Source organism: Amborella trichopoda, chromosome 5 (genome assembly GCF_054954075.1).
Source record: "Amborella trichopoda isolate Santa Cruz 75 chromosome 5, AtrichopodaSantaCruz75HAP2 v2.0, whole genome shotgun sequence".
Classification (NCBI taxonomy): domain Eukaryota; kingdom Viridiplantae; phylum Streptophyta; class Magnoliopsida; order Amborellales; family Amborellaceae; genus Amborella; species Amborella trichopoda.
The window spans coordinates 44033940-44054419 of record NC_142340.1 but is presented as its reverse complement, the minus strand read 5'-3'; the positions used below and the strand labels follow the sequence as shown (position 1 = coordinate 44054419).

The 20480-nt window shown below is 33.6% G+C and overlaps 1 protein-coding gene, 1 long non-coding RNA gene and 2 other non-coding genes across 7 annotated transcripts; all 4 read right to left on the bottom strand.

Moving 5' to 3' along the window:
- Window positions 1-9259: 9259 nt before the first annotated feature.
- LOC110007058 (uncharacterized) lies at window positions 9260-10908 on the bottom strand. Its single transcript, XR_016056401.1, has 3 exons — window positions 10459-10908; window positions 10066-10373; window positions 9260-10025 (listed from the first exon to the last, which is right to left on the bottom strand). It is a non-coding gene; the product is annotated as an uncharacterized LOC110007058 (long non-coding RNA).
- A 2335-nt stretch (window positions 10909-13243) lies between these two features.
- Window positions 13244-20107, bottom strand: PFL (Ribosomal protein S13/S18 family). Of its 4 annotated transcripts, none has more exons than XM_088868171.1 (4): window positions 20013-20107; window positions 19508-19668; window positions 18711-18899; window positions 13244-17533 (listed from the first exon to the last, which is right to left on the bottom strand). In XM_088868171.1, the coding sequence occupies exons 1-4, from the start codon at window positions 20013-20015 to the stop codon at window positions 17467-17469; spliced, it is 420 nt and encodes a 139-aa protein (XP_088724297.1). In that variant the 5' UTR covers window positions 20016-20107; the 3' UTR covers window positions 13244-17466. The 4 variants fall into 4 exon arrangements, with proteins under 4 accessions (XP_088724297.1, XP_020521524.1, XP_088724295.1 ...); XM_020665865.2 differs by having other exon boundaries at window positions 13244-13552; XM_088868169.1 differs by lacking the exon at window positions 20013-20107 and having other exon boundaries at window positions 13244-13552; window positions 19508-19677.
- Window positions 16325-16401, bottom strand: LOC148782137 (small nucleolar RNA snoR53Y). Its single transcript, XR_016056736.1, has one exon. It is a non-coding gene; the product is annotated as a small nucleolar RNA snoR53Y (small nucleolar RNA).
- Window positions 16516-16592, bottom strand: LOC148782136 (small nucleolar RNA snoR53Y). The gene has a single exon (XR_016056735.1). It is a non-coding gene; the product is annotated as a small nucleolar RNA snoR53Y (small nucleolar RNA).
- Window positions 20108-20480: the final 373 nt, after the last annotated feature.

Genomic DNA, 20480 nt, shown 5'->3' with positions numbered 1-20480 from the left:
AAAGTGTGAGGGTGTGTCCAACTCGAGTTCCCTGCATATTCCATATGTTACAAATTCTTTTTTCTACAAAATATGGATAAATAAATGTTATGGACAAGCTACAATAAGGACAACCCAATCATTAGGAGTCATCATGACTTCAAGAGCTTTGAGACCTAACTACAGTACGTAGAGTGTCACTGGAAAAGTTTACAAGAATGTCATACCTCCATAAATTCCTAACTACAGGAAGTAGAGTGTCAATGGAAAAGTTTACAAGGACATCATAACTCTATAAATTGAGGCATGCTTTCTTTCTTTTAGATTGAAAAGTTAGAGCATAGTCCTAAAACTGCGGTACACTAATATGACGCATCACGGCAATCGAAACTGGACAGTTTGAGCCATCAGAAAGATGGCCAAGGGATCTCCAAAATGAGTATGTTTGAGACTGAGGAAGCCTTGGACAGGTTTAGGGGGGTCCAGGAGGAATTTGGTCCTCCATAAGCTTGCTATACACAACTAAAGAACTGTATGCCTGTCACATATAAGAATCCCAGCCAACTTCAAGAGCAATGATATGCCTAATGCTTTTAGGCATAGGTGTCTTACAATCAGCTATATAGATGAGCCTCTCCTTTTCTACACTTGCATAATGCTTTCAGTTATAGGTATGCTACCTTCAGCAATATATAGGAGCCTTTGTTTTTCTACACTTGCTCCGCAGCATTAGAAATAGCCAATCATGCACATATAATTGTCAATAGTCAGCAACATTATAAACAGCATGGAAATGCTTCATAAAAATATAACAGCAGTACAAAAAAAGTGGATGATACATATAAATCTTTCTAACATAACCCACATTCAAACATCAGGAGCCATAACTATTCCCATGAGAACACCTCCAATTAAGAGTAAGTTCCATGTCAAAAAAGCACAACATAGTAAATCATAAAAATAAAATGTGCTTCCAGTGCGGGATATGAACTCAAGCTTCAAATTAGTCAATCCAGGCTTTCCACTAGAACCAGATTATCTTGTTCATTCCCAGATTAGACACATTACAAATCAAGTTAACATTGAACAGAGTCAAAGGCCAAGATGACAACACATCAATATTTAAAGAGTACGAAACTCATAATATAAAGAACCATAACATCAGAATGTTTTGATAAACTACCAAGTGCCAACCAAAAAAGACAATCAAGGATGGTCAATAGAAACTCCAGTTCAAAAGATGCTGCATGGGGTTACAGTTTGATAAAACCAAACTAAGAAACCTTAGTTATGGATTCTTCAATCAACCATCGTTCTTTAGTTCCAAAATGCAACAAAAAGATTTCATAAATACAAGTAATCTCCTCCTAATAAAAAAACTCAATCAAGAAACACAAATAATCCATACATCGATAGAAAGGAAATGTCAAAATCATCCCTTTCATATGCACCATAACAGAAAATGTACAATTAGATACCAAAACCTAGTCATGAGTGCACACCAATTTTAATTTATCATGGTTCTGTTAAATATTTCATCCATCGTGATGGAACATGATGTCAATTACAAAAAAAATACATGTTAATTGCTCAACTTCCAGCTAAACTAACTTCCATTCACGCTACAAAATATTTAATCACGTGTAAACCAACAAGTTAAACAGAAGAACTGTAATATTGGGAACATGATCAAACAAGCACGAATACACTCCTGCATTATAAGCAGAAATCATATATCAAAAACCAATCAAAGAGATTTTGTGTGTAACACTTCTTTGCATTCCCAAGAGCACTAACATGTAAGGAATCCACCATTAAAATAACTTAGCAGTAAAAAAATTGAATCATGAGTTTTTAGTTATTACACACCTGATCTTCTTCAAAAGCTCGAGATCGTCCCTCAGCTTTAAGGTAAATAGAAAATTAAATGCCCATTGAACAATACAAAATTGAAAACCAATGTGGAAAAAAGAGACTCCCATAAAACATACATAATGTCTACATAATAACAATACAAAGGAGGTATATTGGGGTAATATATCTAACGCAACCATATAAAATAAATGTAATTCAATACAGACTCTTTATCCATAAAATATAAATTGAATACCATCAGCCAACTTAAATGTGCGGAGAAAAGGGTATATAAACTTCCAGCAAAAAATAACAGAAAAACACAAATATAAAAGTACAACTAACCAACGAATATGCAAAAACATTTTAAAATAATTGAAACAATGTAAAAAACCAATACATAAATTGAAATACCATTACCAAAAACCTGTAACAAATTACACTAAAATATATGTAGAACTTCAGCAAAAAAAGACACAGACACAAGAAGGTTTACCTCTTGTTCATATCAACATCTGCCTTCTTGCAAACAAGGTTAGCAAAACGCCTTGCAATACCCTTAATGGAGGTTAGGGCAAACATAATCTTCTGCCACCCCGCAAAGGTTAGCAATGCTCCGGAAAACACCAAGATTCCAGGGGAATGCCCCAAAATCAAGTATTGAGTTTAGAGGTGAGGGAGGCATGATCACTGGATTTCCAAAGATCCACTGACAGGAGCTTCGCACGGATCCGAGTTAGAGCTCTGTGAACATCATCAGAAGAGGATAAGAAGAAGACAATCTTTTTAAGGCCAAAGGATAAAAAATAACCGGATTTTAAAACATTTAATCCTCCCATTTATGTACACATTTTACTACATACGTTAGGATTCATGAGTAGCCTTCACATGTTAATAGATCTTCCAAAGGTGCATCAGACCATTTCAAAACAATTTAACAAAATTAACTAATTTAACAAAATGGTTAATTTCCATAAATTATTTAGCATAGGTGCCTCTTCAAGTATTCAGTAAAATGCCCACTCTACGATTGTTACAAGTTCGGAACCCTAAATAATCAAAGGCATTTTGGTTAATTGATCACTCAAGTTACTCTATCCAAATAACCTAAATATTTATAGTTGTTCCATGTGCTAAACTAGAGCATGTTTTTTCATTGAAAAAATCATGTTCCGGGTTTGGAACTTGAAACAAGCATGATATTTATATTTCTTTCATGAAAAAAATTGATATAATGTGCGCCTTAAAAATCCATTAGAAAATGTTATTTTTATGTTGGAAAACTCTCTAATTGATCATCACTAACATAAGATATATAAATATGTGAAAAAATAAAGATTTCGAGTTCCATACATAATACATTTTGCAATATATTATCTAGACCTCTATTTTCATGACTTGATTTGAATCATGTTTGGAGTTTAAAAATTCATAATTAGAGATGAAAATGGATTATAGGGCCATACTAAGAATTTTGGACATTAAAATTATATCTTATGATAAAATTTAGGAGTGCACCTTATTTGGATTGTTTAAGGTTATAACCTTATACAAACCATACTTTTCTTTAAAATGGGTGACTTAAGTGGCACCAAATTATCGAAAGGAAAAAGTTTATACAAGGTTGCATCCTTAAAATCTCAAAAATCCATTAGAAAAGGTTGTTTTAATGTTGAAAAAACCTCTAATTGCTGATCTCAACATCGCGATGTATGAATATAGAAACAAAAACAAAAAAAAGATTTTGAGTCCCAAAAATAATGCATCTGGTAATACATTATCTAGACCGTCCATTTTCAAGATTTTTATATTTTTATAGACCTACTTGATTTTAACCATTTTTAGAGTTTTAAAATTTATAATTAGATATAAAAATAGATTTTGATATAATCCTAATAATTTTTTTCACCAAAATTATATGTTATGATACAATTTGGAGGTGTTCCTTAATTGGATTGTTTAAAGTTGCAACCTTATCGAAACCACACCCTTATCGAAATGCCTTTGCTTACACAAATCCATACTTTTTAATAAAAAATATGTTCTCGGTTTTGATCTAAGAACAAGGTGGTGTATATAGGCCATTTGGCTTAATTGACTTAAGTGAGACAAATTACCTAAATGCCATTGCTTGTTTAGCACCACATACATGAAACAAGGGCATTATGGGTATTATAGAAAGATTCCTGAGGAAGTACCCAAATGAAAGTATTTTTAAAAAGTAACCCCAACCAAAATTGGTGATTTTAACCACCTTATTGTTTTTTTGAGGTGGTTCGACCATTTTATGACAGGGTGAAGTTTGTATAAGTTGCTTTATTATACGGTAGAAGTAAGGTACATATAGAAAAAAATAATTCGATATATCATTCCTATATCAGAAACCTTATGATGACTTAAAAACTTGTTTTCATCATTAGTGATAAAATTTTTAAATTTCAAAAACAGTACAGATCAAGCACATCAATAAACACATGAAAATCTTGAAAATGAACGGCCTAGATAACTTGTTAGAAGATGCACTATTTTTTAGACTTGGAGTCTCTTTTTCTCTTCATGTCCATATACCTCGAGATCGAGATGATCAATTGAAGGGCTCTCCGATGCATTGAAAAAAAAAATATAAAGCTATTGAAAAATGAAAAATAAAGATTATGAAATTTCATTATTAGGATGGCAAGACATTTTTATTAGAATATGAGAATCATTAGGATGGTAAGACATGGCAAGACATATTTTTATACAATGATAAAATTTGAAGCCGCACCTTACCTCTACCACTACGGATGCATCCGTAGATATGTTTTCCAATACAGACCAATATAGACGTAATTTCACCACGACTTTTTAGCAAATAACGCGTGAAGACCTTGACTTATGCATTACCACATGTTTAAAGTGGTTGGCAAAATGACAAATATGTCTTCGTCTATGGAGAAAACAACTCCCAACAATTTATGAAATTATCTATCCAATGAAGACAAATGAATTTAAATGGTTTGAAAATAAATATAAAAATAAGGAGTACATTGTATTGTTATTCTGTTTGGCAAAGGAGCTGGGCCTTTTTAATTATAAACTATGAGATCCACTTGAGAACCACCTAATGCCTTTTTCTCTCTTTTTTTTTTTTTTTTTTTTGGTGTGAGTCAGTGGGGAGTGGGCCCCGTTCTTGCTAGGAGTTGAACTTAGGACATAGCAGTATAAATCGTCAAGCGGTTTACAATCAAGTAGATCTATAAACACTTGAAAATCTTTTAAATGGACAGTAGAGATAACTCGTTGCAAGATACATTATTTTTATGACTTAAAAATCATTTTTTCATTACATATTTATATATCTCCATGTCGAGATGATCAATTAGATGGTTTTCCAATACTAAAACACACCTTTTTATAATGGATTTGCACCTTAATCCTACAACTTAAAAGTGCAACCTTATATAATTTTTTTCCTCATGCTAATTAATGCCCGAAGATAAAACAAAACCATAAACTTCGGTGGTTCCTAAGGTTTATACCTATGTTAATTCTAAGACGACCCAAACTTATCTATCACCAATCACTATCAAATTAGAACTTTCTAATAACTCGTAAAATACCCATGTAATTTATCTTTCAAAGTTTGAACCTATCAACCTTTAATGGGACAATTAAAGTGGTAACAACCTTGCCCTCAACTACACTTGTGCTTTATATTCTACAATTATTATAGTTATGAGAAAGTATATAATGAGGTCATTTACCTTTGATATAAGATGGTCTCAATTAATCATGGTCATTGGATGTGAAATTGGGTGGTTGCATTTATTTCATTGATTAAGCCGTTTGATTTGAATCGAGGGTTGTATAAAGCACAAGTAACTCTTATTACATGCGTGCAATTTAAATCGATTGTTGGGATTGTTTCAATTATAATTTCATATTTAATAATGCTTTATTTTTCATTTAATGGCTTTATTTTATTTTTTTCAATGAATATGGCATAAAATTGGGGTGTGCCCACTCAATAAAATGAAATTTCATTATTAGGATGGCAAGACATATTTTTATTAGAATATGAGAATCATTAGGATGGTAAGACATGGCAAGACAAAAGGTTTCTAAAAGATATTAGAAATAGATATTTGGGGAAATTTATAGAATATATTTAACATGTCAATTGGTTAATATTTTACTCGTTTTTAACTATTCCAAATCATAATCGTAGGTATTTGGCAAAAATAGGTAAGTATTAAATAATTCAGGTGAATTTTGATAAAATTTCGTTTCTTTCTTTATTCTAGACATGGTGTAGATGGAATACTGGATATGACATTGTGGAATCGCCACCCGGACAACTTCTCCCAAGAGCTCGATACCAATATTACAATTAAAAATTTTCCTTCGAGAAAAATCTTTAATCTAATACGACAAGGTAGAAGCACCCCTGCAAGAAAAATTATCTTTTCTTTTCACTCAATCCTTTAGATAAAATTCTCGAAGTTTTTCAGCCAAATAATAATACATCTCCCTCAAAACTCTTTAATAACAAGTATTTAAGCAAACTCAAAACTTGAAAAACTCTTAGGAAACCATTCTTTTTAATTTTAGCCCTTCATTATTAATTTAAATGGCTAACCTTGCCCCTAATAATGGTCTTCGGAATTACAAACTTTTGGTTATGCTGGGCATGGCCGCATCAATTTTTTTTATGTAATTTTTCTCCCTCAAAATAATATATAACATGTAAATTCTGTAGCGCATGATTTGCTTCGAATTCATTTTCTTTTAAAATTATAAGTGTGGTTTTGCATAATATTCTTTCCATATAATTTCCCTCTATCAAAAAATACGAACCACATTTAAATAATTGAAATCTATTTTTCTCTTACACATTCAAAGAATTAAATGCATTTTCTTTTTAAAAAAAACTAAAGTGTAGTATTGGAGAATATTGATTTTTTCTAGAGAAAATTACAAATAACCCTCAATAATAGATTTCCTATGCAACTTACCCCTAACCAAACTTTTTTTTCTCACTTTTTACCCCAAATTTAAGTTTCCTAGCAAATACCCCCCAGTCAGAAAAAAAATACAAAAAAGATCAAATTAAGATCAAAATACCCTCTGGAAAGCATGTGGTCCAGCACAAAATGGGGACATCCGGTACTTTGCTTCTGGACAGCATGTTGTCCGACACAAAATAAGGGTGGTCTGGTGCTTTGGGTTTGTGGTCCGACACAAAATGGGGGCGGTCCGGCACTTTGCTTTTGAAAAACATGTGGTCTGACACAAAATAAGGGCGGTCCGACACTTTGGACATGCGGTCCGACACAAAATAGGGGCGGTCCGGCACTTTGAACTTTTTAAAAGCATGCGGCCCAACATAAAATAGGGGCCATCCGGCACTTTGGGCTTTTGGAAAGCATGCAGCCCGACATAAAATAGGGGCGGTCCGGCGCATTGGGCATGCGGTCCAGCACAAAATGAGGTGGTTCGGCACTATGGCATTTTCGTCCAAAAAATATGAGTTTTTGACTTGGGGGGTGTATGTTAGACTTGGGGTAAAAGTTGGGGTAAAAATTGTTAAATAAGACTTTGTTGGGGATAGGATGTCTAGAAGTATCCTTCTAGGTTTTTTTTTTTTTTTAGTAATTTTTCCTTTTATTCTACCGAATATCAGATTTTTTAACTTTGAAACTGAATTTTACCACCCAATACCAAATATATAAATGTTAATTATCACACCCACTACCAAATTTTTACTATGGAAATTAAATACCAAAGTTCACTATGAACCCAAAAAAATAAAACTGAAACTCCTAGCCAAGCATCAATGAAATTCTAAATAAAACTTGGTGCCCATTGTTTATATGAAAGTTTTACTCAAGTATCATATAAAAACTTAATTTTTAGTTAAAAGTTTTCCTCAATCCCAAGTCTAGCTCCATCTTAAACTTTCAATACAATTGCATATAAGAAGGATGGGAGGAAGCGTTTCTATGTGTCCCCGAACTCACATGTGCATGCTGGGCACCTTCTAAAATCTATCTTAAAGATGGATTTAGATTCAAACTTTTAAAAGATGCATCATTAGCTATGATAATCTTAAACATGGAATTTTTTAAGGGTATTTAAATTTAAAATTTATTATTTAAAATTTTTAAAACAAAAGCAAATGTTCTATTGGATGGCCATAAGTCTAACCGTGCTTTATGGGACAAATTATTGCACCTATTTTACAAGTGCAACTAAGATAAGAATGTTGAGATGGATGAGTGATAAGATAAGAAAGAGTAAAATTTAGAATGAACATATATGATGGAACTTAGGGGTAGTTCCAATAGACGATGAGATGAAGAAAAATAGACTTAAATGGTCTTACCACATGTGGCATCAACCTAGAACAATACCAGTCGAGAAGGGTAATAAGGCTCGAAAGGAATGGATGGAAGTAGTGAGAAAATATATGATGCTCTTCTGGTCTGACTAAGGGTATATCCTTCGATAGAACAGAACGGTAAAACATGATTTGTCTAACTAACCCCAATAAATTGGGATAAGGTTGGATGATCATAATAATAATGATTTTAAAAAAATATTTTTTGGACGTTTTATTTAGGTCCATTTCCTTTTTCAACATCCTCACGAGTCGAACTACTTTTCCTTCTAAAAATATTGGAAGAAAATTGTTATGAGTATTAGATTGTTTATTATGAGACCATTTATTTTTTGTACAAGAAAGTCACAATAACTTTTGACAATGGGATTAGAAATCCAACAAATGTAAATGAGGCACAACATTCGAGAAATTTTATTTTGAACTTGTGCCCTAATAATAACACATTCTCAACCACTTAATTTCAAATCTAATGGTCATGATTGTGACCTCCTTGTATTAAAAATAAATTGTGTCATTATATACATTTTCTTAACAAAAATATTGAAAGAAAACTGTTAGTATCACAACATGGTTTTCTAATTGCGGTTATAGAGCTGTTAGTATCTCTTCATGGTTATCTTGTTGAGTATATGACATGCATGGTTAGCAAGTCTTCGCTTAAAACACCACATCTTTAGGAAATCGCATTTTTTTTAATGGAATTGATATAAATTTGTATTTTATCTATTTTAAAATAAAACTTTTCAAAAAAAAAAATTTCTTCCCTACAACTTTATTTCTACATTAACTTAATAGTCTTTAATTTAAATATAAAGATAAGCACATGAACAGTGGGAATAAATTAAGAATCTTGATTTAAAAAAAATTTCTACGAAAAATTTCACCAATGGATTCCTATAAAAAAGTGTAAAAAAAAATATAAGCGATATATTCCTAAAGTTTAAATACCACCAACAAACCAAAAGCAAGAAAAATAAAAATAGAAAGAAATAATGCAAAAAAACACCTGAAGTTTACATGGTTCATATGTAAGTACATCCATAAGTAAAGAAGATCAATAGATTTTTCACTAATCAAATAAAATAAAATTACAAGATGCCTAGAAAATTTAATATCTCATTAAGTCTAGCTCAACATTTTTTTTATTTTTTTTTTATTTTTCGCTTGTGGGAAAAAAACCATGACTAAAGTGTAGGGGAACTACTACCACGCCTCTCACCAGGACCCATCCCAATATCTTTATACAATTCCCCTCTCTGTACCCAAGGATTCTCTGAGCAACTTCCTGTGCATCTCTCTCTCTAAAGCAATATGAAATAGAGTTAGAAAGACAGGGATGGAAAGGATCGCCTTCGAACTAAAGTATGCACCCTGTTAATAGCAGATTTGAGATCACCTGGCCTGTCTACCAATCCTTCCCCAATGCACCAATTTACAAGTTCATATTCCCCTATAGATTCGTCTTCAGGGTATAAAGCGCAATACAAGAAGAGAGATCCAAGATCATCATCGTTTAATTTATCATAACTGAACTTTAAGCCGCTAAATACGTATTCATCCATACCTCTAACACCAATGCCCGACTGTTTCAACTCTTCTTGTTGGGCATCCTCCTACTCCTCTACTCTCAATTGGTTTGCTATGACTCATGCAATCGTGATGATCGCCGGGGGCTACCCATCACAACATTCAATACATAGCTTAGGCTGACTCATGCAACCGTTATGATCGCCAGGGGCTACCCATCACAACATTCAATACATAGCTACGGCAACTGGTTTTATTGTTGGCAAGGTAGCATGTGAACCTGATTTCTCAACAAATAGAGCCCATGGTAGCATGTGAACCTGATTTCTCAACAAATAGAGCCCATGCTTCCTCCTTTGAGCGTGGTGCTACTAGGATCGCCAGCTTGGCATCCATGTCACTGCAAAACATCTCGGCTTAGACTGGTTAAGAGAATCTTGCACCCATTCTCAATTGTTGGTTGAGGAATTCCGACATCTTCGAGTGACAAAGATTTCCCCATGTCATCTTCGTTCTTCTCAACTTACTCAGTAGCTTCTCCCGGGTCGTCTCATAACTGCAATTCGACAAATCCAGAAGACCCAATCGCTCTCCAATCCTCTTCTGCAAGCCTGATAGATCTGGATTGCTAGACACAGTGACCCATATCACAATATCAAAATTAGTATTTGACTGCAATTGATTGTTTACCTCTTTGGCAAGAGTTGTTTTACCTGCTCCTCCCATACCGTACACTCCGATGATCCCGATTTGGTCGTCATGTATGCAGTCGAGAACCTCTTGTAATGCTTTTCGAGCAATAGGTTGGCCTGGGATGGGCGTGGTTTCGAACTGTACAGCACGCTCTGGAGGTGGAGAGATAGACAATGGACCAATCTCCATTTCTAACTTGCAGTCGACATCTTCCACGAGATTGACAGCTCTCTTGCTCAGTTTGTAACGGGACCAACAATCTACTCACACGCCTCTTAGACATGTCTTTCCTTGCTCATACTCATCTTTAATTCGAACGGCTTCTGCTTCGATTACACTGACTGAATTCAGCCATTCTTCGACTCGCGCTGTTTGGTTTCTTCCGTCTCTCCTAGCTGCTGCTGCTAGGGCACTATCTGTGTCATTCTTTTTGCTTGTTAGCTCTCTCGTTTTGCTTTCCAGTTTCTCAATATTCTTCCTCAATCGCACTAAATAACAGATCTGCCCAATACAGGGGTCAAACACGTATTTTGTAACGAAATCTGCAACTGGGTTTATGAAAGCCATGAGTGAGAGTGCAAGGATGAGCCTTTTTTTTGGAGAAAGTAATCTTAGTGGAAGATGAAACAATTCGGTGGATGCAAGATTCTACTGCTCAGTAAGATTAGAGAGAGATAGATACAAGCAAAGCAAAGTGGCCCTAGTAGATTGAGAAGAGAGTATTAGAATGGATTGTTAGAAGTGAGGAAGAGGGCAGGAGAAATTTAAAGGGAAAGTAGATGAAGAAAATGATGGTGTAGTTTGAGAGAGAGAGAGGGAACAGCGGTCAAACAATATTCAAGCATGGGTGGCCTTATTCTTTGCACTTTGGTAGCGGGAGCCTCGCCACGTTTGAAATGCTTGGCCTGGAGGGGAAAAAAGTTGAATGAATTCATTAAAGTGGAGCTTCATCTTATAAAATAAAACAATTTATTGAGGTTAGTTTTTGTCGTCAAAAGTGAATAAACGTGGGAGATAATAGATAAGGATGGTACGGTGAAGTACTTGAGGGTCTTATTTTATGTCGCTTGAAAGAAAAATAAAAGGATCTACCGTGAAATAAACTGTGGAATTAAAGGTTGTATGAAATTTTCCCAACAAAATATATAAGGAACAAGTTTACATAATGTTGCAATTTTAAAATGTAAAATTACATATGCACCGCAAAACTCCATTCGAAAAGATTGTTTTAATGTTGAAAAACTCTCTAATTGACCATTGAGATGCATGAAAATGCAAAAAAAAAATTTGAGTCAAAAAAATAGTATTTCAAGATTTTCAAGATAATGTTGAAACACATTATCTACACCGTTCATTTTCAAGATTTTCATATATCAGTTTGATTATAACCATTTTTGGAGTTTAAAATTTATAATTAGATATAACAATAGGATTTTAGATAATCCTATGATTTAAAACACTAAAATCGCATGTTATTGTGCGCTAATTGTATCGTTTGCAACCTTATAGAAACCACACCAAATATATAAAGATCAGAATTAAAAATAAAGTTTTAAAACCTTGAATAATTCTGAAAATAATTGTCTTGTAATAAAAATATTTTAATACAATTTGTAGGCCTATATGGCCGACTTGTTGATAAAATTAGTGCGAGTCTCAATTCAATATTGGCAATTCTGCCTTATAATCTCCTAGCGCCCCAGATAAAAGTGGGCCTCAATTCCAATAAAAGAAGACAAAAAGCACATAATTGTTTGATAAAAGAAATTATCCCATTCAATTGTTCATTACCCCATGTCCTGCCATATTTTTTCCTTTCTTCTCTCCTTCCTTCCTGTTGACTTGTTATTTATGTATAGAATTGTATAATCTAACGCCGTTCACATTTTGTTCTAAGGAGATTATATATAACTCAAGCGATCCTATTTTAAATTGGACCGCTTTGGTAAGAGAAACCAAAAAATACTTTTTAAAATATCGAACTTATCAATCACACTTATAACCACCCACCCAATTTGAAATCTGATGGACAATAATAATTGTATTTTTCTTATATCAAAAGTAAATGATCTTTTTTTACTCTCTATTAAAGGCAAGTCATCTTATTTCAACTTTGACAACTTTAATTACATTACAAAGTCTGAGAAAAATAATTAATTTTAAACGTTGACTATTAACACATTTCTAACCACCCGCTTTAGAATCAGACAAACGAAAGTATTTGTGATTTCTTTATATAAAAAATAAATAATTTCTTTACAAATTTACCCTTTTTTTTCAAAAAGTGAATTTGTAGCACCACCAAGGTGCACGCCCAAATTTGGACAGATGTAGGTTACAGTGTTGGAGACTATATGAAGCAGATAGCTTGACAATCGATATTCAGCAATAATTATGAAATTTAAATTCAAAAACATAACAAATCGACTAGATCCATAAACACTTTAAAAATCATAATAATAGCTAAATCACTTATTATAAGATGTATTATTTTTAAAACAAATTCTTTTTTGAAAAAGTGGACAAAGAAACCATTTCGACAAAGTTTTCAAAAATGTCACCATCACTCGTCCATCAAATTGTGGTTATAAATGTGTTGTTCATTAAGTTCAAAATTCAAAATTCAAATAGAAATTCTCGTAAATCAATTTGTCCAAATATGAAATCAGTTGGCTTGAGGTATTTGTGAATTCTTTGACAAAGGTGAATGGTCTCTCAATATATACAATGCCACATCAATTCAATGAGCTCCAATACCCCGACTGGGCATTTTGGTAAGCAACAAACATATGATAACTGTTACAGTTTCACACACAAGCTAATCCCAAATCCCATTAACACCATAAGAATAAAAGATCAATATAGTCAAATAATTCTTAACACAAAATTGAGCTCGTCACTTGAACCAATAAATCCTCCGATAACAAAACCAAAAACATTTATAGAGAGAGAAAGGCACAACAAGATTTCAGAATTACTGGAAAACTTGGGAAGATTGGAAAGGGAACTCAACGCTTCTTCGAGACACCGACAGTCTTCCCCCTGCGACCAGTGGTCTTTGTGTGCTGACCCCTGACCCTCAGACCCCAATGGTGCCTTAACCCACGGTGGTTCCTGCACAATTCAACATTAAGAAGCACTAGATTAAGAAAAAATGAGTCTCATTTTGTAAGCAAAAGTCAGTTAAGAATACAATCAATTAGCGATGAGATGGATTCGAATGAGCACCAACGTAAGGCGTAAAGCCAAAATGCGGCATATGAACTACCATAATAGGTATGTATGAAATGATTTTCATGATCATGACAGCAAACACGCAACTTCACAGAGGGAGACACAAACAGAGACTACAAGAGCTTCTGGTATTGAGACAGTTAATGGGGTTTAAAAGCTTTTGATGGATTCTGTTAGTGAAGAACAGGACCCAGGGTTTCTGTACACAAAACACAGTATTCAAGAGACCAAATTTTGCGCCCCAACTTATACTGGTCACCAGCACGACGAGTATTCCAAACACAATTAACTCCAACACTTAAACTCTACTGATGAAACGATGTGATAAGACAGTATACTCTCTCAATGATCAACAAAGAGAGTGAAAAGACATCATGACTCATGGAACCAGTATCATTGAGAACAAAATACCATATTTCATCTTTTTGACGTATCATTATATGCAGTAATAACACACAAACATAAAACAGATAAATAAGTGAGAACGCATAGTTATGATGAAATATATTCGTGATTGGGGATTGAAAATGCAGAAAATAAGAAAGGAGGGGAACTTTTCATAACAATGTACAAACATGAGGAAAGAAAAATCCAATTTCCTGGATAGTAATCATGCTTAAGATTACATGTAAAATAACCCTAAACAGGAGAAAAAAACTACAAACGACATCTAGAAATCCGACAAGCTCTACCATGTCATCTAAATGGGAAAAAACCACTTCTAACATTTTCTTTTTGGGTTATTGAAACCGTTGACACCTACCAATGTAACTAGTTACATGAAAGTAGAAAAATGCAAACGAATCGCTTCTCTCAGACAAATGCCTCGAATTACATCAAGGAGGTCAGACTCGTCATTAAATTTTGACATCATAGAGAAACCCATTTGAAAAGGCACAAGTCATATAAGCAAAATACTTATAGCATTATAACCATTAAGGATTCATAGATAGATAATCACTTGATCTCACTGTAAAAAATCACAATATAACTGCAATTACCTATTTTAAAAGGACATTTGTCTGCGCGCTGAGGCTCAAAATGGCTATTTCAAATCAATATATTACTTTAAATTAATTGTGATGGTATTAACAACAGAAAGCGGACAATACTCTCACTGGCAAAACAAAAAAAATGAATTTAGCTCAAAATGCATGATTGAAAATTTTCTGCCAGACCTAGTAAGGCCTCATAATGAGCTGGGTATATCATAATCATCACCGCCAAAAAAACAGACAAGAAGACAAAAACAATTCTTTAAATTCCAATAATAGAAAACAAAGAAAAGCAATCAGCAATCAGCAATCTAGTCAACTGGTAATAAGGGAAGGTAAAATGTATGGGATTTTTCTCTAAGACAAAAGCCTCAGGTTGCATCAAAATACATATAACACGTCAGCCTTGAAATCAATTTGACATCATTGAGAAACCCGTTTCAGCCAACATTAACATCCAAGAAAACAACTCATCCTTAAAACTTTTTTCCGGGCGTATATTTCTCCCCCTATTTGACTTAAGCAAGAATAACCACAAAAAGGTATTCCTTGACAGTTGTCAACGCAAAAAAACCACAGTACATAACACATCCACAGGCGAATCCCAAACTCCAGAGATGAAGTTTGTGGCTCGAGAAATAATATTCTCTGAAAAATATGCTAACTAGTTAGTTACATGAAAGTAGAAAATACAAATGAAAGGCCCCCTCAGACAAATGCCTAGAATTACGTCAAGGATGTCAGACTCGTCATAAACTTTGCCATCACAGACCATTTAAGGAACCACGAGTCATATAAGTATAATGCACAGCATTATAACCATTAAGGATTCATAGATAGATAATCACTTGATCCCACTGTAATAAATCACAATAGAACCGCAATGACCTATTTTAAAAGGGATGTGTCTACACGATGGGGCTTAGAAAGGCTATTTCAAATCAACACATGACTTTAAATTAATTGTGATGGTATAAACAGCAGAAAGAGGACAATTCTCTCAATGGCAAAACAAAAAGATTGAATTTAGCTCAGAAATGTGAATGAAAATTTTCTCCCAGACCTAGTGTAAGGCCTCAAGATGAGCTGGGTATATCACAGTCATCACCGCCAAAAAAAACACACAAGAAGCAAAAACACAATTCTCTAAATTCCATTAATAGAAAACAAGAAAAAAAACATAGGCAATCTAGCAAACCGGTAATAAGGGAAGCTAAAATGTATGGAATTTTTCTCTCAGACAAATGCCTCAAGTTGCATCAAATTATAAAAACATGTCAGACTCGTCATCGATTTGACATCATTGAGAAAACCCATTTTAGCCAACACTAACATAAAAAGATAAACAACTCACCCTAAAACTTTTTTTCGAGGAAATTTTTTTCCCCTATTTGACTTAAACAAGAATAACCCAAAAAACGTATTCCTTGAAAGTTGTCAAAGCAAAAGACCACAGTACATAACACATTATCCACCAATGGAACCCACACTCCCAAGATAAAGTTTGTGACTCCATAAATAATATTGTCTGAGAAATATGTTAATATTATAGGAATGGCCAATTCCAACTCAACTAAATTATTACACAATGAGGTAACTAATTTTTCTAAAATTGAAATAACAAAATTGAATTTCTACACGAAAGACGTCTAGGAAACATTCCCTCAGTTACATCAAAAAAATCATCATCATGTCAGTATTAGCATGGTTAATAATAGGACAATCATTGGGAACAAAGTCACAAAAAAACGAGCAAAAGAAGCAGTCTACAAAATTGAAAAACAAAAATTGAATTTCTCTAAAACTGAATAACAAAATTGAACTTCTGCAAGAAAGACGTATAGGAAACGTTCCCTCAGTTACATCGAAAAAAACATCATCATTTCAGTATTAGCATGGTTAATAATAGGACCATCATTGGGAACAAACTCACAAAAAAAAAGAAGAAAAAGCAGTATACAGTATAGTTGCTCTCAGACTCCATGATGGGATCTTTTCCCAGACCTCGGAAGGTCTCATAATGAGCTGGGATTATCACAATCATCCTCGAGCAATTTCTTTTAGAGAAAGAATATGAAGCGATAATAACTCCAGAAAACTGAAAAGAGGTAAAAACACAAAAAATAACAAGAAACACCACCGGAATCATAGCAAATTAGTGATCAGACTCATCCTCAATCAGGTGCCACAAAAAATTCCACTTATCAATGATAAATTCAGGAGAAATAAACATGAGAACACCACAAAAAAAAAAAAAAGGGGAACAGAAGCCCAGAAAACAAACGGGCAAGAGAACATATATTCACATCAGATAATGATAGTTCAAGTGGGGAAACATGACTAACATGAACTTCCCTTGTATCAAGCACTTCCATTCCACAAAGGAATGGAGAATTAAAAAACAGAACACTAAGTCTCCTACGGCTATACAAAATGAAACACAGAATAAAAGATCCAACAAAGAAATGTTGTGTTCCTTTTGAATTTGAACAAATAATTGTCAGGCTTGAATGCTTTTAAAAAATAGAACTGCCACTCACTAAAGGAATTATTAATAAAATGGATAAAATGAAAATAATATGATCATTCTAAGATAAATAGATTAATTGTATTCCTTGATTAATTGTAATGCATGGATATAGCAGGTAAGAGCTGAAACAACTGCTTTTTTGAGACAACCATGTTGTGAATACATTTTCACATTAAAGAATGTTGAGCGCATAGGGAGTTGAGCGCATAGCGAATACATTTTCACATTAAAGAATGTTGAACGCATAGGGAGTGCGGAATATTGGAATATCACGGCAGATTGTGATGATCCACCATTCGAAAGAAAGTGTGAGGGCTGTGTCCAACTCCAGTTCCCCTGCACATTCCATATGTTTCAAATTCCTTTTTCTACAAATATGGACGAATAAATATTATGGACAAGCTACGATAAGGACAACCTGATCATTAAGAGTCATAATGACTTCAATATCTCTGAGACCCAACTACATGACGTAGAGTGTCACTGGAAAAGTTTACAATGATGTGTCATACCACCAGAAATTCCTAACGGCAGGAAGTAGAGTGTCATTGGAAAAGTTTTCAGGGACATCATAACTCGAGAAATTGAGGCATGCTTTCTTTCTTTTAGATTGAAAAGTAAGAGTATAGTCCTGAAACTACAGTACACTAATATGACGTACCATTTCTGACATTGTTCATTCCCAGATTAGACACATTAAAAATAAAGATAACATTGAATGGAATCAAAGGCCAAAATCACAACGCATTAATATCTAAAGAGTAGGAAACTCATAATATAAAGGACAACAACATCAGAATGTTTTGGTAAACTTCCAAGTGCCAACCAAAAAAGACAATCAAGGATGGTCAATAAAAACTTCAGTTCAAAAAACACCGCATGGGGTTCCAGTTTGATAAAACCAAACTAAGAAACTTTGGTTATGGATTATTCAACCAACCATCATTCTTTAGTTACAAAATGCAACAAAAAGATTTCATAAATCCCCTAATAAAAAAACTCAATAAAGAAACACAAATAATGTAGGCATCAATAGAACAAGAATGTCAAAATCAACACTTATCATATCACCATAACAGAAAATAGGAATAATTGTAAAATTTGATATCAAACCTAGTCATGAGTGCAAATCAATTTTAATTTATCATTGTTCTGTTAAATATTTCATCCATCATGATGGAACATGATGTCCATTTCAAAAAAAATACATGTTAATTGCTCAGCTTCCAGCTAAACTAACTTCCATTCATGCTACAAAAATATTTAATCACGTGGAACCCAACAAGTTAAACAGAAGAACTGTAATATTGGGAACATGATCGAACAAACACGAATACACTTATCAAAACATGTACGGCATTATAAGCAGAAAACATATATCAAAAACCAATCAAAGAGATTTTGGGTGTAACACTTCTTTGCATTCCCAAGAGCACTAACATGTAAGGAATCCACCATTAAAATAAACTAACAGTAAAAAACATTGAATAATGAGTTTCTAGTTATTACACACCTGATCTTCTTCAAACGCTCAAGATCATCCCTCAGCTTCATGTCCAATGCATTTGAGACCACCTGAGAGTACCTGCCATCTTTGTAATCCTTCTTTCTGTTAAGGAACCAATCTGGGATTTTAAATTGACGAGGGTTGGCAACAATAACCATTAAGCTTTCAAGCTCTGCAGCAGATAACTCTCCAGCCCTATGCAACCAAACCCATAAATAAGTCCTGAATAAACTAATAGAAACACAATCCCAAGAGAATAGCATTACATATTCATAATAACTTTGGAATTTGTATAGTATACTACTAAATTACCAAAATAACAAGTGGTGGGTGCTTATAGAAGTCCTCACTTCTATACATACACACATACATGTACAAATGCCCTTGCACAAGATAAATAGAAAAATAAATGCCCATTGAACAATACATGATTGAAAACCAGCATGAAAGAAAGAGACTCCGATAATATATCTACCGCAACCATATAAAATAAATGAAATTCAATACAGACTCTTTATCCATAAAATATAAATTGAGTACCATCAGCCAACTTAAATGTGCAGAGAAAAGGGTATATAAACTTCAGGCAAAAAATAACAGATAAAACACAAATATCATAGCACAACTAAACAACGAATATGCAAAAACATTTAAAAATAACTGAAATAATGTAAAAAACCAAGACATAAATTGATATACCATTAAAATAAGCAGTGGCTTACTACACCACAAACATGTAACAAATTACAGTAAAATATATACAGAACTTCAACAAAAAAAGACACACACACAAGAAGGTTTACCTCTTGTTCATATCAATATCTGCCTTCTTGCAAACAAGGTTAGCAAAACGCCTTCCAATACCCTTAATGGAGGTTAGGGCAAACATAATCTTCTGCCTCCCATCCACGTTAGTGTTCAGAACACGAAGAATGTGTTGAAATTCCTCATTCGCAATCAGAGACTGGTTCATATCCAAAGTGTAACTAAAATCAGTACTGTTCAACTAACATACACAAATAATTTATCTCTTCAAAAGTATATTACAAATACACAGAAAGTGGGTAAAAGAGGGTTTTACACCATAACTCCTGCAAAATCAGAACAAAAACTGAAACAGGGAGAACACTAGATCTTTAAAACAGTTCAGTTTACACTAAAAAAAGTATCAAACAAGAGGAGCTAAGGATGTAAATCCAGGCATTCTATACTAGAGAGAAACTATAAATAAATGCACAATAGATCGACAAATAAATGGAGAATTAGGGTTTCAGGAACGAGAAATTTGAGGTAGTCGATGAAACCCACCATTGTTGGAGGCTACAGAGAAAAAGATAAATTAGGGTTTTCGAGGCCTTCAAAGGCAGAGAGGGTGAAGTTCTCTCAGAGACAACTGCAAGGTTGCATAACTAGGGTTTCGGCAAAGGTCTTATAGTGCGACTGAAATCAAAACAATAACGTTAACACCCCTCTTCGATATACTAAATTACGAATATGCCCCCCAGTACTCAAGTGTACATCGAAACAATAGTACATATGGGAAAGTGTGCGGTTTGTATAGAGCCGAGGCTCTACACAATCAAATTAGAGCTCACCTTCAAATAGTGTAGAGAAATATGGTTTTAATATTGGAAAGTTTTGTGATAGCTTTAAATAATATTTTTATCAATAATTATAAAATTTAAAGCTTCAAAAATAATATAGATCAAATAGATATATGAAAACTTGAAAATCTTGAAAATTGACGATCCAAAAATGCATTACAGAATGCACTAT